Source organism: Myxine glutinosa, chromosome 8 (assembly GCF_964187855.1).
Source record: "Myxine glutinosa chromosome 8, kmMyxGlut1.1, whole genome shotgun sequence".
Classification (NCBI taxonomy): Eukaryota; Metazoa; Chordata; class Myxini; order Myxiniformes; family Myxinidae; genus Myxine; species Myxine glutinosa.
This window is the reverse complement of record NC_136268.1, coordinates 161,786,907-161,808,772: the sequence shown is the minus strand read 5'-3', so window position 1 is coordinate 161,808,772 and position 21,866 is coordinate 161,786,907. Positions and strand designations below refer to the sequence as shown.

Here is a 21,866-nt window from a genome sequence, read left to right as displayed (position 1 = left end):
CACGGCCGACGACACCCGCTTCCACCATGTGGTAGCAGCGCTCGGTTCGGCCACCGCGGCCCGCGCCCTGAGCCTCCTCGAGAGCCCGCCAGCCGCTGACAAATACGGCGCGATTAAGAAGCTTCTCCTCGACGCTTTCGCCCTCCCATCGGTGGAACGCGCACGGCACCTGCTCGACCTGCCCGAGCTCGGCGACACGCGCCCTTCCGAGCGAATGGACTACATGCTTTCACTGCTCGGCGAGCACTCTCCGGCATTCCTGTTCCGGGAGCTGTTCCTCCGTCAGCTGCCTAACCCGGTACGCCTCGCCCTGGCAAGCACGACGATCACAGATCCCCGGGCCCTTGCCAGAGAAGCCGACAAGATCTCCGCCGCAGGACAGCGCATCGCAGCGGCGACATGGGACCCACCGCCGTCCGACGCAACACCCATGGCGCCCGAGCACCCGGCACGGTCGACGACCGAACTGCCGACGCAATTGGCGGCCGCTACACCGAGCCGACCACCTCCAGCACGACGACCGGGGCCTCCACCTGACCAAGCGTGGTGTTACTATCATGCCAGGTTCGGACAGAAGGCCCGGACATGCCGACCCCCGTGCACCTTCGGCAGGCCGGGAAACGGCCGGGCCGGCGTTCATTACCAGCCATGAGCGCCGGCCACACGGGCAACTTACTGTTCATCACGGATAAAGCGTCCGGACGGCGCTTCCTGTGCGACACCGGCACCCAACTGAGCGTCATACCCGCCTCTGACCAGGACAGGCAATCCGCGGTTTGCGGCCCCTCCTTGGTTGCGGCCAACGGATCGACCATCCGCACCTTCGGCCCGCGCAACGTCACCCTCTGCTTCAGCGGCCAACGCTTTGCTTGGACGTTTGTAACCGCAAACGTGCCCATGGCTCTGCTAGGCGCCGACTTCCTCTGCGCACACGGACTGCTGGTGGACGTCCAACGGCGTCGTTTAATCAACGCCGAAACCTTCAGCTCCCTGGTATGCACATTGAGCAGCTCCGCGCCGACCGAGCTGGCATGCGCCGTCCCGGCGGCGAACGAGTTTGCTCGCCTGCTCACGGAGTTCCCGGCCCTCACGCGGCCGACGTTTTCGGCCGTCGCAGTACGGCATGGGATCGAGCACCACATACCAACCACGGGCCCGCCGGTCTACGCCAGGGCCCGCCGCCTCGACCCAGCCAAGCTCGCCGTGGCGAAGGCCGAATTCGACGCGTTGGAGCACCTCGGCATCGTGCGGCGCTCCGATAGCGCGTGGGCTTCGCCACTGCACATCGTGCCAAAGCCGGGGGGTGGATGGCGCCCGTGTGGCGACTACCGCCGTCTCAATGACGCTACCACCCCCGACAGGTACCCGATCCCGCATATCCAAGACTTCTCCGCCCGTCTGGCGGGACGGGTCATTTTTTCGAAAATTGATCTCATACGGGGATATCACCAGGTACCTGTCAGGGCGGCCGACGTCCCTAAAACGGCAGTCATCACGCCGTTCGACTTATTCGAATTCTTGCGGATGCCGTTTGGTCTCAAGAACGCGGCTCAGGCGTTCCAGCGCTTGATGGACGGCGTGCTGCGTGACCTGCCGTTCCTTTTCGTTTACCTGGACGACATCCTCGTCGCCAGCACGTCCCGGGCCGAGCACCTCCTCCACCTCCGAACATTGTTCGGGCGCCTCAGCGAGCACGGCCTCATCGTCAACCCGGCCAAATGCCACTTCGGCACGACGGCCGTTGATTTTTTGGGCCACCACATCACCAAGAACGGGGCCGTGCCGCTGCCAACCAAGGTCGAGGCCATCACCACGTTCCCGCGTCCCCGCACCATAAAGGCCCTGCAGGAATTCCTGGGAATGGTGAATTTTTATCACCGCTTCGTGCCCCGCGCTGCTCAACTCATGCGGCCCCTCTACGAAGCCCTCCGGGGCAAGCCGGCCAAGCACGACATCGCCTGGTCCGCAGCAATGGATGCGGCCTTCCAAAGCTCAAAGCGGGCCCTCGCCGACGCAACACTGCTCGCTCACCCGGTGCTCAACGCTCCCGTCGCCCTCACCACGGATGCCTCCGACTACGCGGTGGGCACCGTACATGAGCAATGGGTGAACGGGGTTTGGCAGCCACTCGCTTTTTTCAGCCGGCAGCTCCGGCCGAACGAGCTCAAATACAGCACGTTTGACCGGGAGCTCCTCGGTCTACACCTGGCCGTCCGCCATTTCCGCCACCTCCTAGAGGGCCGACCTTTCACGGCGTTCATCGACCACAAGCCGTTGGTTTACGCCATGGCCAAGGTCACGGAGCCGTGGTCGGCCCGCCAACAGCGCCACCTCTCCGCCGTGTCGGAGTTTACCACGGACATCCGGCACGTCGCCGGCAAAAACAACGCCGTGGCCGACTGTCTTTCCCCGGCCAGCGCGAACGCGGTCCACCTGGGCGTGGACTTTGCGCTTATGGCGGCGGACCAAACCACCGACACCACAGTGCAAGCCCTCCGGGCGGCGGACACGGGCCTCCGCCTGGCCGATATCCCCTTCGCGGACACTGTCCTGCTCTGCGACGTCTCCCAAGGCCAGCCTCGCCCCATCGTGCCCGTCACCTGGCAACGCCGCATCTTCGCCTCCCTCCACGGCCTTTCCCACCCGGGCCGGAAAGCTTCCCAGAAGCTGTTGTCGGCGCGATTCGTCTGGCACGGCCTTCGTCGGGACGTCCGCGATTGGACCAGCACCTGCACGGCCTGCCAACGGGCCAAGGTCCACCGACACACCCAGGCCCCGCTGGCACCTTTCACCGTGCCCGAACGACGTTTCGACCACGTCAACGTGGATCTGGTGGGCCCCCTCCCCCCGTCACGGGGGTTCACACACCTGCTCACCATGGTGGACAGGACCACCAGGTGGCCGGAGGCCGTTCCCCTCGTCTCCACCACCACCGCCGACGTGGCGCAGGCTTTCATCGCCACCTGGGTCGCCCGCTTCGGCGCACCGGCGGACATCTCGTCAGACCGCGGACCACAGTTCACCTCCGAGCTGTGGGGCGCGGTCGCCCGCAATCTGGGGGTCAAGCTCCACCGTACTACGGCCTACCACCCCCAAGCAAACGGGTTGTGCGAGCGATTCCACCGCTCCATGAAGGCCGCGCTCATGGCCGGCCTTCAAGACGGCGGTTGGGCCGACCGGCTGCCGTGGGTCCTTTTGGGCCTCCGCACGGCCCCCAAGGAGGACCTCCAGGCATCCACCGCCGAGCTTGTCTATGGCCAGGCGCTACGCGTCCCGGGCGAATTCATGCCCGACGCTACCAGTCCCTGGTCCGCAGCTCACCAGCGCTCGGACCTCCAGGAGGCCGCCCGACGGTTTGCCCCCGTGCCAACATCCCACCACGGTGACCCCCAGTCCTACGTCCCCCCAGCACTTCGCACAGCGGAGTATGTTTTTGTGCGTCACGACGCACATCGGGGGCCACTCCGGCCGCCGTACGACGGGCCCTTCCGGGTGCTGCGACGGGACGACAAGTCGTTCGTCATCGACATCGGCGGCAGGTCGGACCGGATTGCGGTGGACCGCCTCAAGACGGCGCACGTGGACGTCGACCACCCACCACGGGTGGCCCTTCCGCCGCGGCGAGGCCGCCCCCCCGTCCACGGTGCCCCCCACTCGACCGCCCACCACCACACCGGACCCCCTCCCACGACCCGCCAGGGGTCGCTTCGGCCGGGTCATCAGGACCCCCCTCAAATTGACCCTGCCGGTGCAAGTCGATTCTGGGGGGACGTGTGTTGCGGCTACCGCTGGGTTTTCACAATCGCCTTGCACCTATCAAGGACGCGGAGCGATCACCATGCCGGGCTCGTCCAGGACGCCCGGGCAGGCCCGCGCTCAAGTTGCCAGGCCTCGGTCGGGACGCTGGGCCACGCCCCCTCTCGCCTTTCCTGGGCAAACGCTCCGGGATAATATGTATATATATTGCTGCCCGATAAACGGGCTTTTCAGAGTGCCTGAGTGTTTGGTTTGATTAAAGCAACTCGGATGAATTCCAGCTTTTTGTCGCGTCCATTCTTCCGATCGACGTGGGAGCCCCAGCTCCTTCAATATCATGCTTTTTGCGAATGGAAATGTCGCGCTGATGGATTTTGCCGATACAGTATAAAGTACACCACTCTTCGTGGAAATACACCATGGCATACAGTATAAAGTACACCATGGGATACAGTATAAAGTACACCACTCTTCGTGGAAATACACCATGGCATACAGTATAAAGTACACCATGGGATACAGTATAAAGTACACCACTCTTCGTGGAAATACACCATGGCATACAGTATAAAGTACACCATGGGATACAGTATAAAGTACACCACTCTTAGTGGAAATACACCATGGGATACAGTATAAAGTACACCACTCTTCGTGGAAATACACCATGGGATACAGTATAAAGTACACCACTCTTCGTGGAAATACACCATGGGATGCAGTATAAAGTACACCACTCTTCGTGGAAATACACCATGGGATACAGTATAAAGTACACCACTCTTCGTGGAAATACACCATGGGATACAGTATAAAGTACACCATGGGATGCAGTATAAAGTACACCACTCTTCGTGGAAATACACCATGGGATACAGTATAAAGTACACCACTCTTCGTGGAAATACACCATGGGATACAGTATAAAGTACACCACTCTTCGTGGAAATACACCATGGGATGCAGTATAAAGTACACCACTCTTCGTGGAAATACACCATGGGATGCAGTATAAAGTACACCATGGGATGCAGTATAAAGTACACCACTCTTCGTGGAAATACACCATGGGATACAGTATAAAGTACACCACTCTTCGTGGAAATACACAATGGGATGCAGTATAAAGTACACCATGGGATGCAGTATAAAGTACACCACTCTTCGTGGAAATACACCATGGGATACAGTATAAAGTACACCACTCTTCGTGGAAATACACCATGGGATACAGTATAAAGTACACCACTCTTCGTGGAAATACACCATGGGATACAGTATAAAGTACACCACTCTTCGTGGAAAATACACCATGGGATTCGAAACTCCACCTGCTAATGCTAAAGACAGGACAGCAAGCTTCCGGGACAGCACACATTGTGCCAACAAAACGACCTCATGGTGTCGATAGTTTAGAGTTGAATCGAGAAGCAAACCCACACGAGATCCTCAGGTGATCAAACTACCTGAGCCACCATATCATACCTGTCTATTGGTAATTGCATCCATGAACAAAAACAACATCCAACTCTAAGTTGTTATTGTGGGGTTGCCCGGGGTAAGCTTAGACCAAGTCTTTCACGAACCGACTGGCCAGGCCTAACGTTGCATGAAATACCTAGTTATTGCAGGAATTTGTTAATGGTGCCGGCGATAACTCGCCTACTCTTCACGAAGTGAACGCTCAGATCTTCAACGTCCACTAACTAACTCGTCACCAATTCCTTTCAAATCTCTCCCCTTGTCCCTTCCCTCCTCACCCCTCCTAAACTCCCCTCACCCCTCCCCTCCTAAACTTCCTCCTCACCCCTCCCCTCCTAAACTTCCTCCTCACCCCTCCCCTCCTAAACTCCCCCTCACCCCTCCTAAACTCCCCCCATGCCCCTCCCCTCCTAAACTCCCCCCTCCACTCCTAAACCCCCGTTAATTCACCCCAGATCCACTTTTTATGAAATACCGCTTTCTTTCTTTCCTGGAAGTTCCAGCAGTGTCCACGTGTTTTCTTTTACCTCTCCCACACCCCCCCCCCCTGCCCATGCCCCTCCCCCCAAGCCCTCTCCCTCCCACAGATTTCCCGATGTCCCTGTTCTCTGCTGGTGTACTTGTGTGCTTCCCTCTCTTTCCCCATCTCGTCTCCCACTCCCTTTATTGTATGTTTTGTGTGTCCATCGTTGTTTTTTGTAATTGATGTTAGCTCTTACATGAGCCTCGATGTTGTATAAAAAAAATAAAAAAACCATCAGGTTTATGTTCCGATTCGTGTTCAAAATATAACATTCCATTCAAATAAGGTGTTTCTCCATCATAAACTGACATTTGTGGACAGACAGGTGGACATGGACCAACTGCTTAATCTCGCTTTTCGCTTTGCGTGCACAAGGTAACTACCAGGGTAACTAATCCACATTTTGCATGAAAGTGGATTTGAAACTATTTACACCAAGATGTTTGTTTTGCTTTTTCTTTGTGATTCGTCTTAGAGACACCTGTCATTCTGTCAAATAGGTATGACAACCTGTTATGTGGCAGTTTGGTGCAGAAAATAAATAATACGAAGCAATTTAGTGACATTATGTACGTGTTTCAGTTCTTCTCTCAGGTATCTTTGGGCAGCACGAACCCTCGAAATGAAGAAGATTTTATATAACAGTCTCGTCCAGATTCTTCCCTGGGAGAGGATCATTTCATCCCATTGCACCTGTCGGACATGGACGAGTTGCTCCAGAAGATGATCCACAAAATCCCATGGGTGCTCAATCGGATTCATGTTTGGTCTTTTGGCAACCAAGGTAACAGGTCCAATGTCTTGTTTACCTTTCTACTCTACAGGTACATGAGAGGTGTACTATGCAACGCCATCTTTTGATGAATATGGCCATGAGGTATGAGGAGGCCTCGTCGTAATTAGAACGTCAATGTTCCAATCAGAATTGAGATGGTAGTTGTATAGATCACATGGTAGTTGTATAGATCACACATGGTAGTTATACAGATCACACATGGTAGATGTACAGATCACACATGGTAGTTGTACAGATCACACATGGTAGTTGTACAGCTCACACATGGTAGTTATACAGATCACACATGGTAGATGTACAGATCACACATGGTAGTTATACAGATCACACATGGTAGATGTACAGATCACACATGGTAGATGTACATATCACACATGGTAGTTATACAAATCACACATGGTAGTTATACATATCACACATGGTAGTTATACAAATCACACATGGTAGTTATACAAATCACACATGGTAGTTATACAGATCACACATGGTAGATGTACAGATCACACATGGTAGTTATACAAATCACACATGGTAGTTATACAGATCACACATGGTAGTTATAAAGATCACACATGGTAGATGTACAGATCACACATGGTAGTTATACAAATCACACATGGTAGTTATACAGATCACACATGGTAGTTATACAGATCACACATGGTAGATGTACAGATCACACATGGTAGTTATACAAATCACACATGGTAGTTATACAGATCACACATGGTAGTTATACAAATCACACATGGTAGTTATACAAATCACACATGGTAGTTATACAAATCACACATGGTAGTTATACAAATCACACATGGTAGATGTACAAATCACACATGGTAGTTATACAAATCACACATGGTAGATGTACAAATCACACATGGTAGATGTACAAATCACACATGGTAGATGTACAAATCACACATGGTAGTTATACAAATCACACATGGTAGTTATACAAATCACACATGGTAGATGTACAAATCACACATGGTAGTTATACAAATCACACATGGTAGATGTACAAATCACACATGGTAGATGTACAAATCACACATGGTAGTTATACAAATCACACATGGTAGTTATATAAATCTCACATGGTAGATGTACAAATCACACATGGTAGTTATACAAATCACACATGGTAGTTATACAAATCACACATGGTAGTTATACAAATCACACATGGTAGTTATACAAATCACACATGGTAGTTATACAAATCACACATGGTAGTTATACAAATCACACATGGTAGTTATACAAATCACACATGGTAGTTATACAAATCACACATGGTAGTTATACAAATCACACATGGTAGTTATACAAATCACACATGGTAGTTATACAAATCACACATGGTAGTTATACAAATCACACATGGTAGTTATACAAATCACACATGGTAGTTGTACAAATCACACATGGTAGTTATACAAATCACACATGGTAGTTATACAAATCACACATGGTAGTTATACAAATCACACATGGTAGTTATACAAATCACACATGGTAGTTATACAAATCACACATGGTAGTTATACAGATCACACATGGTAGTTATACAAATCACACATGGTAGTTATACAAATCACACATGGTAGTTATACAAATCACACATGGTAGTTATACAAATCACACATGGTAGTTGTACAAATCACACATGGTAGTTATACAAATCACACATGGTAGTTGTACAAATCACACATGGTAGTTATACAAATCACACATGGTAGTTATACAAATCACACATGGTAGTTATACAAATCACACATGGTAGTTATACAAATCACACATGGTAGTTATACAAATCACACATGGTAGTTATACAAATCACACATGGTAGTTATACAGATCACACATGGTAGTTATACAAATCACACATGGTAGTTATACAAATCACACATGGTAGTTATACAAATCACACATGGTAGTTATACAAATCACACATGGTAGTTATACAAATCACACATGGTAGTTATACAAATCACACATGGTAGTTGTACAAATCACACATGGTAGTTATACAAATCACACATGGTAGTTATACAAATCACACATGGTAGTTATACAAATCACACATGGTAGTTATACAAATCACACATGGTAGTTATACAAATCACACATGGTAGTTATACAAATCACACATGGTAGTTATACAAATCACACATGGTAGTTATACAGATCACACATGGTAGTTATACAAATCACACATGGTAGTTATACAAATCACACATGGTAGTTATACAAATCACACATGGTAGTTATACAAATCACACATGGTAGTTATACAAATCACACATGGTAGTTATACAAATCACACATGGTAGTTATACAAATCACACATGGTAGTTGTACAGCTCAAAAAAAATAAATTATATAGATATATGATGAGTACAACAGAATAAAATGGAAGTAAATTCAAATGCATGTACCTGCACAATGAATGTTCAATTACACCTGGTTTTTGTGCGTGGAATGAAGTTTACCAATGTATAATATTCGTATGTTTGGTATGGAAAGTTTTATTTCTGATATTGTGATAAACCAATATAATAGGCTATCATCCATTTATATGAACAAAGCAAGGAAGGACTTCATGACTACTGCGTTCCAAGTAGGAAAAGGCAGATAAGGACATTTCACTTTGGAGCTTAGGAATTAAGCCCGGTGCAATTAACGTCAAATGTGTATCCGTCATTTTCCTAAACACGGCTGTTAAATTAAGGGTCCGATTCAATGCCAGAAGTAGCGAAGCATTCGAGGCAAGATGAAGAATGCAGATGGAAGGCGCATTAGCAAAGCGCAGAAAAAAACATGCTGATGTCGTTTGCTTGCCGTTGCCTGTCCAAAGTCATAGAGAAAATTGGCAGCGCTTTATCAGACCCAGCAAGCCCTGGATAAGTGCTTCGGAAAGCCTTCTGAGAATGAGTGACTTTAAATAGACTTAAAGTTGCAAAATGTTGGAAAAACGAAAATACTTTGGCATTAAACATCGGAGAGGGCATCAGAATGGAAAACTTGACCCCAAATGGCCAGCATTGCACACAATGCTTAACTTGTTAATGAATTATGGTTAACACCGAAAGGTTAACCTGATAATTAATTATGGTTAACACAGAATAGTTAACTTGTTAATGAATTATGGTTAACACCGAAAGGTTAACCTGATAATTAATTATGGTTAACACAGAATAGTTAACTTGTTAATGAATTATGGTTAACACCAAAAGGTTAACCTGATAATTAATTATGGTTAACACAGAATAGTTAACTTGTTAATGAATTATGGTTAACACCGAAAGGTTAACCTGATAATTAATTATGGTTAACACAGAATAGTTAACTTGTTAATGAATTATGGTTAACACCAAAAGGTTAACCTGATAATTAATTATGGTTAACACAGAATAGTTAACTTGTTAATGAATTATGGTTAACACAGAATAGTTAACTTGTTAATGAATTGTGGTTAACACCGAAAGGTTAACCTGATAATTAATTATGGTTAACACAGAATAGTTAACTTGTTAATGAATTATGGTTAACACAGAATGTTAGTGATAATGAATTATGGTTAACTTGTTAATGAATTATGGTTAACACCGAAAGGTTAACCTGATAAATAATTATGGTTAACACAGAATAGTTAACTAGTTCATTATGGTAACTACAGAATGGTTAACTTGTTCATGAATTATGCCTAATGTGGAATGGTTAAATAGTTAATTATGGTTAACAGAATGGTTAACTAGTTAATTATGGTTAACACCGAATAGTTAACTAGTTAATGAATTATGGTTACTACCGCATGGTTAACCTGTTAATCAATTATGGTTAACATCGAATGGTTAACTTGTTAATGAATTATGGTTTCTACAGAATGGTTAAATTGTTGATGAATTATGGTTACCACAGACTGGTTAACTTGATAATGAACTATGGTTACCAAAGAATGGTTAACTTGTTAATCATGTTCAACACAGAATGGTTAACTCATTAATTATGGTTAACACAATGGTTAATTTGTTTACTTTCCTGGGTCGTCCCCGACCCCTCATTCTTCACACATCCCATTTCTTCAAGTTCCTCTATTTTGTCCCTCAACACTGCTGTTGGCGTTTGTCCTTACGGCGTCAACTCTGCTGTTGGTGTTTTTGATGTGTTTGTCCGTCAACCCTGCTGTTGATGTGTTTGTCCCTCAACCCTGCTGTTGGTGTGATTGTCCCTCAATCCTGCTGTTGGTGTGTTTGTCCCTCAACCTTTGCTGTTGGTGTGTTTGTCCCTCAACTCTGCTGTTGGCGTGTTTGTCCCTCAACCCTGCTGTTGGTGTGTTTGTCCCTCAACCCTGCTGTTGGTGTGTTTGTCCCTCAACCCTGCTGTTGGTGTGTTTGTCCCTCAACCCTGCTGTTGGTGTGTTTGCCCCTCAACCCTGCTGTTGGTGAGTTGTCCCTCAACCCTGCTGTTGGTGTGTTTGTTCCTCAACCCTGCTGTTGGTGTGTTTGTCCCTCAACCCTGCTGTTGGTGTGTTGTCCCTCAACCCTGCTGTTGGTGTGTTTGTTGCTCAACCCAGCTGTTGGTGTGTTTGTCGCTCAACCCAGCTGTTGGTGTGTTTGTCCCTCAACCCTGCTGTTGGTGTGTTTGTCCCTCAACCCTGCTGTTGGTGTGTTTGTCCCTCAACCCTGCTGTTGGTGTGTTTGTCCCTCAACCCTGCTGTTGGTGTGTTTGTCCCTCAACCCTGCTGTTGGTGTGTTTGTCCCTCAACCCTGCTGTTGGTGTGTTTGTCCCTCAACCCTGCTGTTGGTGAGTTGTCCCTCAACCCTGCTGTTGGTGTGTTTGTCCCTCAACCCTGCTGTTGGTGTGTTTGTCCCTCAACCCTGCTGTTGGGGTGTTTGTCCCTCAACCCTGCTGTTGGTGTGTTGTCCCTCAACCCTGCTGTTGGTGTGTTTGTCCCTCAACCCTGCTGTTGGTGTGATTGTCCCTCAACCCTGCTGTTGGTGTGTTTGTCCCTCAACCCTGCTGTTGGTGTGTTTGCCCCTCAACCCTGCTGTTGGTGAGTTGTCCCTCAACCCTGCTGTTGGTGTGTTTGTTCCTCAACCCTGCTGTTGGTGTGTTTGTCCCTCAACCCTGCTGTTGGTGAGTTGTCCCTCAACCCTGCTGTTGGTGTGTTTGTTCCTTAACCCTGCTGTTGGTGTGTTTGTCCCTCAACCCTGCTGTTGGTGTGTTGTCCCTCAACCCTGCTGTTGGTGTGTTTGTTGCTCAACCCAGCTGTTGGTGTGTTGTCCCTCAACCCTGCTGTTGGTGTGTTTGTCCCTCAACCCTGCTGTTGGTGTGTTTGTCCCTCAACCCTGCTGTTGGTGTGTTTGTCCCTCAACTCTGCTGTTGGCGTGTTGTCCCTCAACCCTGCTGTTGGTGTGTTGTCCCTCAACCCTGCTGTTGGCGTGTTGTCCCTCAACCCTGCTGTTGGTGTGTTGTCCCTCAACCCTGCTGTTGGCGTGTTGTCCCTCAACCCTGCTGTTGGCGTGTTGTCCCTCAACCCTGCTGTTGGTGTGTTGTCCATCCCTTTCTCGTGTTCCATTTGTTATTTACGTCCTGATCCATTCTATGTTGTAACTCCTCCACGAGCCTCAACTTTGTGTACAAAAAATGAAAGCATTTTTTTTCGCCATGTCCATGACACAGAACATGTCTCGCTCCCCAAAACGTAGAAACAGGCGATCCTTGTGTTCGAGGCCTAAATAGCACGAGGAAAGCACCTGATGCTGCTTATCACCTTTAACAAGCACATAAAACACACATTCCATGCTATTGTGATTTTATGATCAAAATGTGTTCAATTATCGTCACCAAAGAGCAACTTGTGTGCTCGGCCTCCTCTAAATGGATTACACTGTTTCTCTTGTCCGATCGTTAGCAACCATTTCGGTGCAAAAGGTGTACCTGGTCATTTTCATTGTGTCCAATTGTCCAATTCCTTTATGTCCTCCCCCAGCGACAAATGCCTGATTAGTCGCCGCTCCTCCGATATTGAAGTCGGAACCACAAGATCTGTCAAATCACTGGAGGTTTGCGGTGCGGACATTACTCTGGCATTTTAATAACGGACACAAATGGGACACACAGACACCTTCATGTAATTGAAGTGTTCGTTTGATTAACGAACAAATCGGAAACCGTGAACAAGATGACAAATAAAATGATCACATTGAAGGTTTGAACTGAACAAGAACGATTCATATTTGATGGTAAAACGTTGAGAAATCTTCAATGATAATCAGAGTAATCATAGGTAATTAGCGTAATCATAGGCAATTAGCATAATCAGGGCAATCAGCGTAATCATAGGCAATTGGCATATTCAGTGTAATCATAGGTAATTAGCGTAATCATAGGCAATTGGCATATTCAGTGTAATCATAGGTAATTAGCGTAATCATAGGTAATTAGCGTAATCATAGGGAATTAGCGTAATCAGTGTAATCATAGGTAATTAGCATAATCAATGTAATCAAATGCAATTATCATAATCAGTGTAATCATAGGCAATTGGCATAATCAGTGTAATCATAGGTAATTGGCTTAATCAGTGTTATCCGTGTAATCAGCATAATCATATGTAATCAGCATAATCATCGGTAATCAGTGTAATCATAGGTAATCAGCATAATCATAGGTTATCAGTGTAATCAACATAATCAGTGTAATCATAGCTTAGCAGTGTAATCAACATAATCAGTGTAATCATAGGTAATTGGCTTAATCAGTGTAATCATAGGTAATTGGCTTAATCAGTGTTATCCGTGTAATCAGCATAATCAGTGTAATCATAGGCAATTGGCATAATCAGTGTAATCATAGGTAATTGGCTTAATCAGTGTTATCCGTGTAATCAGCATAATCATATGTAATCAGCATAATCATCGGTAATCAGTGTAATCATAGGTAATCAGCATAATCATAGGTTATCAGTGTAATCAACATAATCAGTGTAATCATAGCTTAGCAGTGTAATCAACATAATCAGTAGAATGTGTTCAACAAGTTTGAAAGTTCTTTTATTATTGTTATTATTAGAAATGTCCCCAGAACATGTTAGGGAGAACTTCACAAACCGCAACAACTTACATCCAATTTAGCTCCAGCATCTACACACCAGAAATGATTGAGAATTGAACAACATCATCGAATCCGAGAGTCATCAAAAACCATGCAATCAATCGACCCCTTCCCGATCCCAATAAATAAGGCGCGAAACGCAAAGTAAGAAACGGTCCTAAATATCGATGGCCGAAGAAACCAATTAAACACCTTTACAAGTATAAAGACACAATTCAATTCAAAAACAAAGTCAAAAGTACCTGCAGCAAAGGTACGTGACAATTGTGGGTACGTACCTGGTTACAAAAAACCACCTTTAGAGGCCATTTTTTAGGCTAAAGCTTTAGAGCTTTAGCTTTAAGCTTTAAGCATTTAGGCATTTTAAGCTTTAGAGGCTAAAGGCCTTTAGAGGCCTTTAGAGGCCAGAGTACCTGGTTACAAAGATTGCCAATAAACTAATTGTTGTTCAGACTGATCGAGAATCCGTATTTTGTATCATTTGATGTTCCAGGTGAAAGTTTGTAATGTACTGTTCACAGGGCAATGGCCACATTACTTGTCCAATGTGGTGTGTTGGCTACATAAGGTCAGAAAGGTTCAGCTACAAACTTCCGCGGCACCAAAGAAGCCAAATAAGATGGCAGACTCGTAGGTCACACAGGTACAAATTTATAACGTTTTCATCGGAATCCAATAAACGTCCGTGATGAAACGACGTGGTGTGCAAACTGAAGATGCATCATTGGCCCCTTTCACTACCGACTAACAACACCTGTATACATTTACATTTTACCTGTCTTGTCTGGGGTTAAGAATATCTGCGCTGCAGTATGCTGCGGAGAGAGCAAGCACACTTCCCTTTTACCTGTGTTGTCTGGGGTTAAGAATACCTGCACTGCAGTATGCTGCAGAGAGGGCAAGCACACTTCCCTTTTACCTGTGTTGTCTGGGGTTAAGAATACCTGCACTGCAGTATGCTGTGGAGAGAGCAAGCACACTTCCCTTTTACCTGTGTTGTCTGGGGGTTAAGAATACCTGCACTGCAGTGTGCTGCGGAGAGAGCAAGCACACTTCTCTTTTACCTGTCTTGTCTGGGATTAAGAATACCTGCACAGCAGTATGCTGTGGAGAGAGCAAGCACATTTCCCTTTTACCTGTCTTGTCTGGGGTTAAGAATACCTGCACTGCAGTGTGCTGCGGAGAGAGCAAGCACACTTCCCTTTTACCTGTCTTGTCTGGGGTTAAGAATACCTGCACTGCAGTGTGCTGCGGAGAGAGCAAGCACACTTCCCTTTTACCTGTCTTGTCTGGGGTTAAGAATACCTGCACTGCAGTATGCTGTGGAAAGAGCAAGCACAATTCCCTTTTACCTGTCTTGTCTGGGGTTAGGAATACCTGCACTGCAGTATGCTGCGGAGAGAGCAAGCACACTTCCCTTTTACCTGCCTTGTCTGGGGTTAAGAATACCTGCACGGCAGTATGATGCAGACACAGCAAGCACACTTCCCTTTTACCTGTCGTGTCTGGGGTTGGCTTGACTATAAACTGGTGGATTTGTGCTTTGCATGCATGGAGAGGCATCGATGCGTGCGTTATCCCTCGGATAAACCGGACGACAAGTCTGTTAACATCAGATGGTTGACGTTAAAGATTTAACGATGTCTTTTGATAAAGAAAAGGTGAGATATTTCCATCACCCCGAACAAACCACACAACGCTACCTTGAATTGTGAGTACCAGTGGCCTGGTCTTTTCCGATACTTCGGTTGCCATCTACCATGTGGTTTTTGTTTGGACTGCAGCTCCATCACATCAAAAAAGGAGAAGGAAGAAATGGATGACAGATGAGGTGGGATGATTGATGAGACAAAAATAAAATAGGGGGAAAAATAAGTGGCCTGGCAGGAACCAAGTATGCATGAAGTGAAAAGAAAAGTCCACCATTGAGCGGATGTGATATGTAGATGGTTCTGTGATCAATCACGGATGAATAATCATAACATGGTATACAAGGTGTAGGTGCTTCGCTTTTATAATGCCCATTGGCCTTGTGAACGTTCTTTAGAGGGCATCATGTCTTTATGATCGATAAAGTGAATGAATGCCCCGGGCCTCGCAAACCAACTCACGCTACTCAAGATCTGCCGAAAGGTTTTGAGGAAGCGGAAAAAATAAAATAAATCATTTACTCCGGTAAATAATCCGAATAATCCATCTATGTACAAGACTTCATCCAGGTAAATAAACATTCAAAATGGGGTAATAGATGCATTTACAAAAATCAAATTACACCAAAAACCAACATTGTTCATCGTCATTGATGCCCGCATGGAGGAATCCGAAATCAAATGTCATATCGTGTTCCATAAGATTTGAACACCTTTGTTTGTTTTGGGTAACTTGGAGGACAAATCACCCCTTTTTATGGCACAGCTAATCCCAAACACGAATTCACATCCAACCAACCAAGGTGTGTCACACGCCAAAAATCACTTAAAGAATAACATAATATTAATAGAATAAAAGAATAACAGCCAAAAATCACTTAAGGACAACCGTCATTGTGATTATTTTAAAAGGTGACACTTGTACCACCTGGTTCATGTTCACTTGTGGATATTCAAGTTCCTCGGCTGTTCCTGATCATTTGGCCACAATATGGCGGTACCTTGGATAAACGCCAGATTCTTACGACTGATCCATCGACGCAAGCACCATAAAGAAGAGTTAACACTCCTGAGTAAGCAATCTCTATCAGCGGACAATGCAATGAGAATATGCGATTACATCCAAAGATGATCCTCATCCTGTTTGGCAAATGAATACAAGAGCACTAGACACCTTCGGTCATCCACAAAGGGTCACCTTGAACCTGCCTTGCGTCCAGAGGTTGAGGTCACATTTATCTGCATCATGAAGTGCAACTGTGCGTTTTATTTGTTGTTTGCATATGGAATTTAAAAACCGTCCCAAATAAGGAATAATTTGCATTTGTTGGAGAAATTGGCCGGAATTAACTTTGAAGCAAATATAAAAATGCAAGGTAAACATACGTACCAAATGGCATCTTGAATTTGAATTACTTGTTATTAAAACTTATGGGAGACAGTATATCTACTGTATACAGGTTACATATACAGCTATGAACACAGGATATATATATATATATATTTACCAGATGGAAACAACTGTAATCCGTAAGTCAATTTAACCTCTCAGGATGTACAATCAATCAGATCGATTTTAACGATATTATTTAGCTTGTGAAAACTGACACGCCAAATGTGTTGTTGAATCCGAACTATTTGTTGTGTAATGAAGTGCAAGTGGGCCTCATCGTTATCCTCGCCCACTCCCAAAGGGAAGGGATAGCCATTTGGAATCATTATGTCAGTGTGTGTGTGTGTGTGTGCGCGCGAGTCCGCATGTAGATAAACTTTCAAACATCGCCCCCGGTGGCCGACTTCGACATAGCACCTGGGTGTATGAGGTCACCGAGACGAATACCTAGGTGAGGTTTTGTTGTTCAATGCTTTGTCTTGTTTAAAATTGTGTTCCTTACATTACCTTAAGACATGGCACAAACACAAAGGGGCACTAAATTAACTTGTTTACGAAATTTGAACACAGGTTCAATGAGAGAGACCACATTTAGAGGGCATTTGTCCCCGCAGAGCATGAAGACCATGAAAGCAGACCATGCATAGGATGAGGGATCTCACCATATCTCTTACCATCGGTCAAAAGGTTCAAATTCAACCTTAAGTTTAATGGCGACTGTTAACGGATGAGGAAATTAAAGCGAGGAATCTCTTTTTTCCCCTCTATATGACCCCCTTGAGCTGACGTCAGATATATGCGATACGGTGACACCATGGTTCTCTGCTGTGGAAACACGAGCCTAAAAAACCTTCACTCAATGGAAAACTGATCTTTCAGGTGTTTGAGCAAATACCTTTCAGTTGCTACTCCAAGCTATCATCGACACACGGAGTTCCAAAAATATTTTACACAATATACTCGTATGGTAAAAGTTGACTCGTACCCCACCATGCTTTTCATTAGGGTACCAAGTACTGCAGAAAAGCAGTCTTTAAAAGGTGAGGGGACCTCACACTTGAATAACAACTGTCATATCATCAGTGACACTCGTCAAATCACAAGATGATTGCAAAGGACGTCGATGAGGAGAGGAATTCCATTCCACATTTGATTTAAGGTCATGGGTTACGGCCTCAACCGAGTGTCGCTTACAGGAGGCTGCAGATTTTCATTGGTTGGCCTGGATGCTGGCAGTGGCCCCATGGCATTGTTGGTAATTGAGCAGCATTCAAAAATGTCGCGTTTCAAGTACAGGATACTGTCAGCCCTCCTGTGGCTGTGAAGTATCGTATCATTGGGAGCTGCAGCCAATCCGTGCGAGGATACTGCAGGCACGTCCCGAATTCCTGGAGAACCATGTCGTGCGAACCTTTTCTCACTACCTTCTGCACCAAGCATTCCAGAGCATTCCCTATTTAACCTCTTATAGTCACAAACATGCACATTTGCACTTTCACGATGTGCATTATTACATGAAGAAGAAGCTGGAGTGTGTGGTGGGGAAGGAAGAACAAAATTTCCTGAATAATTGTTGTCTCGTTGATTTGTCCTGGATTGTTCATCACTGAGGGCCGCGGATGGCGATGTGGCCGTACAGGCCAAGCCCAGCCCTCTGCATTCCAGGCTGGAATGCCATCGATGGTCCTGGAATGGGTAAATCTGCAAGAAAAACAATACAAGATTTTTATGATAAATGGCCCAATTTCATTGTGACCATTCCTAATCCTACAGTGATGCTACCTTCTTGAAGGGAAGGAAATTCTTAAAATAAAGGCACAAAAATGAAACTTTTGCATCAAAATCTAGGCTGATGGAAGAGCAATAGATGATGGAAGGGTAAATAGCAAAGTTTGGGAGATGGGGAAACAGTCAGACACAAACAAGCAGGCCAATAAACAAGCAAAGAGGACGGAAGAGAGATAAAAAGGAATTCACCGATACGTAAGACTAGTGGGGATATATCGCCATCTCAGGAGTCCTGAAGGGAAGAGTAGGATTTGACAGACTCGGGCAGGCAGTTACACAAGGGGAAGGAAAGGTGTATAAATGAGTGGAGGTAAAACTCTGCATTTATGTTGTCTCCACCCTTCATTATCTTAAACATCTCCATCAGATTCCCTCGCAGTCGCCTCCTTTTCAATGTCCTGCCATTTCTCCTTCATTTCCTCCTCATACATTAGCCTTGCTCATCCCACAATCAATGTAGTCACTCCGTGCTGAACCCTCTCGAAGACAGCTTTGTCCATCCTCAGATGTGGTGACCAAAACTGAACAAAATACTCAAGGCGAGGCCTCACCTCACCTCACCTCATTACAGTCAACATGGTGCGAGCCACCTCTTCTGTTTTTGAAGGGTGTTTTTTTTTTTTTTTTTTGTATACAAGATCGAGGCTCGTGAAAGAGCGAACATTAATCGCACAGAAAGACAAACCGACACATAAAACATATAGCATGGGGAGCAGTAGACAAGATGGGGAGAGAGGGGGAAGGACACAAACACAACATTTGAGAGCAGGGACATCGAGAGATCTGTGGAAGGGAGAGGGCTTTGGGGGGGGGGGCGTGGGAGGCATGGGAAGGGGGTGTGGGAGAGGTATAAAACATATGGACACTGCCAGGACTTCCAGGAAAGAAGTTGGAATTTCAAACAAGGTGGATCTGGGGTGAATTAGCAGGGGTAGAAAAGATCAAGGTTTTGGATTTTTTTTTTTTTTTTTTTTTGTATACAAGATCGAGGCTCGTGAAAGAGCTAACATTAATCACACAAAAAGACAAACCGACACACAAAACACAAAAAACAAGGGGAGCGGCAGACAAGATGGGGAGAGAGGTGGAAGGACACAAACACAACATTTGAGAGCAGGGACATCGGCAGGACTTGGGGGGAGGTGGGAGAGGAATAAAACATATGAACACTGCAAGGACTCTGGGGTGAATTACCGGGGGTAGAAAAGATCAAGGTTTTCGATGGGGGAAGATAAGAGATGGTGGTGAACAGCTGTTTTAAAGACCTGGAGGGAGGAGTGGGATTGAAGGGAGTGGGGGAGTTTGTTCCAGAGGCGGGAGAAAAGGGGAATGAAAGAGTGAAGGTGAGCAGAGAGCCTAGACTTTGGCAGTTTAACCATAAGAGGGTTGCAGGCAGATCTTGTGCGACCTGAAGGAATATTGGGGGGACAGAGCAAAGAGAGAGCTGGGGGAGCAAGGCCGGAGGAGTCGGTAGAAGACAGAAAGACCACCAACCTGCCTGCGGTGAGTGAGTGAAAGGCCCTTGGAGTTGACTACATCGCAGGAGATTCCAATGATTCTGAGGGCTTTGGCCTCAACAGCGTGAAGCCGAGCAAGGTGTGAGGCAGGAGCACCAGCCCAGAGGGGGGAACAGTATTCCATTGAGCTGCGGATGAAAGCCTTGTACGCGGTGAGGAGCTCAGGTGTGCCAAGGAAGGACTTCGCACGACGGAGAATGCCCAGTCGGCGACTGGCTTTGGAGGCCAGCTTGGAAATGTGGTTTTCCCAAGAAAGATCATGGCAGATAGTGAGACCCAAAAGCTTGAGCGACAGAACTTCTTGGAGAGGATTGTTGAGAAAGTAGATGGGAGGGTTGTCCAGTCGGTCCTTTCGGAGAGACATTGTAAGAGTGTGAGATTTGTCAGGATTGAAAGACATGTTCCACTTGTTTGACCAGTCTGTGATTTTGTCCAGGTCTGCAGAGAGTGAGGAGGCTGCAGACTGCCGATCTGAGGGATGAGGAATGGAGCGGCAGGTAGTGGAGTCATCAGCAAAGAGATAGAGAGGATTTTCCAGAGAGTCGGAGAGGTCATTGATGAAGACCAGAAATAGCACAGGGCCCAGAACACTACCTTGGGGAACTCCAGCCAGAACAGGATGAGAGAAATCCATTCAGGGCCACACGTTGCCTACGACCAGAGAGGAAATCCGCAAGCCATGAGTGGAGATTTCCCTGAATACCATAGGAGGTGAGTTTGGTGAGCAGAGCTGGGTGCCAGACCGTATCGAAGGCACGTGATATGTCAAGTGAGACAGCTCTGATTTACTGTTTGGCATTGAGGACCTCCATCCATTGTTGAGACAGCAGAAGCAACATGTCCAGAGTAGAATGACCTGGTCTGAATCCAAATTGATGATCAGAGATCAAGCCATTGGAGAAGAGGAAGGATTTGATATCTGAAGCAATGATGGATTCCATGACTTTGCTGATAATTGGGAGCAGGCTGATTGGTCTGTAGTTGCAAGGATCTGTTTTTGCACCTTTTTTGTGGAAAGCGGTAATGTTTGCTGATTTCCAAGATGCTAGCAGATGACCTTGAGCAAAAGAGAGGGTGAAAAGAACAGAGAGATGGTGAGATAGAGCGGCAGAGCAGGATTTTAGGACCCGAGGGCTGATGCCATCTGGTCCAGTTGCAGAATCAGAGTCGAGGTTTGATAAAAACTTCTCCACCTTGTCAGGAGAGAAGGACACAGAGTCCAGGAGCAGTTGGGTTCGACTGGGAAAGGTGGGAACAGAGAGAGATGGGTTGGGGACACAAGATTTTGAGGCAAACACAGAGTTGAGGCATTCGGCTTTGTCACGTGCGGTGTCAACTGTGTAGCCATTTGAGGTAAGGGAGGGCATGGAGGGGGAACAAACACCAGAAACGGATTTGACCAGACGCCACCAGGATTTGGAGGAAGGAGACAGGTTTGAGAGTTCAATCTTGAGTGTGGAGAGATAGTGCTTCCTGGCACTCCTGAGGGTAGAAACACACTTGTTTCGAGCTTGGTGGAAGGAACTGAGATTGCCTTCAGTTGGATTTGCCTTCCAAGACGCAAAGGCAAGTTGTTTCAGGGCAACTGCCTCACCACAAGATTCAGTGTACCATGGACGGGAGGAAGGGTAAGACAACTGAAGACGAGATGGGATAAATCTGTGCATGAGAGAGAGCAGTTTGCTTTGGAAGAATTCCCAGGAAGAATTGATGTCAGAGGCATTAGAGATGGGAGACCAGTCCAGTTGATTGATGGCTGCTTGCAGACCGTGCCAGTCTGCCTGAGTGAAATGCCAGACTCGTCGGCGCTGAGGAGGCTCTCTGAGAATGGCCAGTG

At 46.6% G+C, this 21,866-nt stretch overlaps 1 protein-coding gene across 4 annotated transcripts in view; it reads right to left on the bottom strand.

Annotated features, from left to right (window-relative positions):
- Window positions 1–13,599: 13,599 nt before the first annotated feature.
- The window catches only part of LOC137433060 (uncharacterized), a 214,014-nt gene continuing 205,747 nt past the window's right edge, over window positions 13,600–21,866 (bottom strand). For 3 of the 4 annotated variants that reach the window (XM_068125489.2, XM_068125486.2, XM_068125487.2), the window contains exon 11: window positions 13,600–18,425. In XM_068125489.2, the coding sequence (XP_067981590.2) occupies window positions 17,892–18,425 (534 nt within the window). In that variant the 3' untranslated portion in view covers window positions 13,600–17,891. The remainder of the gene's footprint in view (window positions 18,426–21,866) is intronic. The other variant, XM_078783908.1, reaches the window with a different exon arrangement.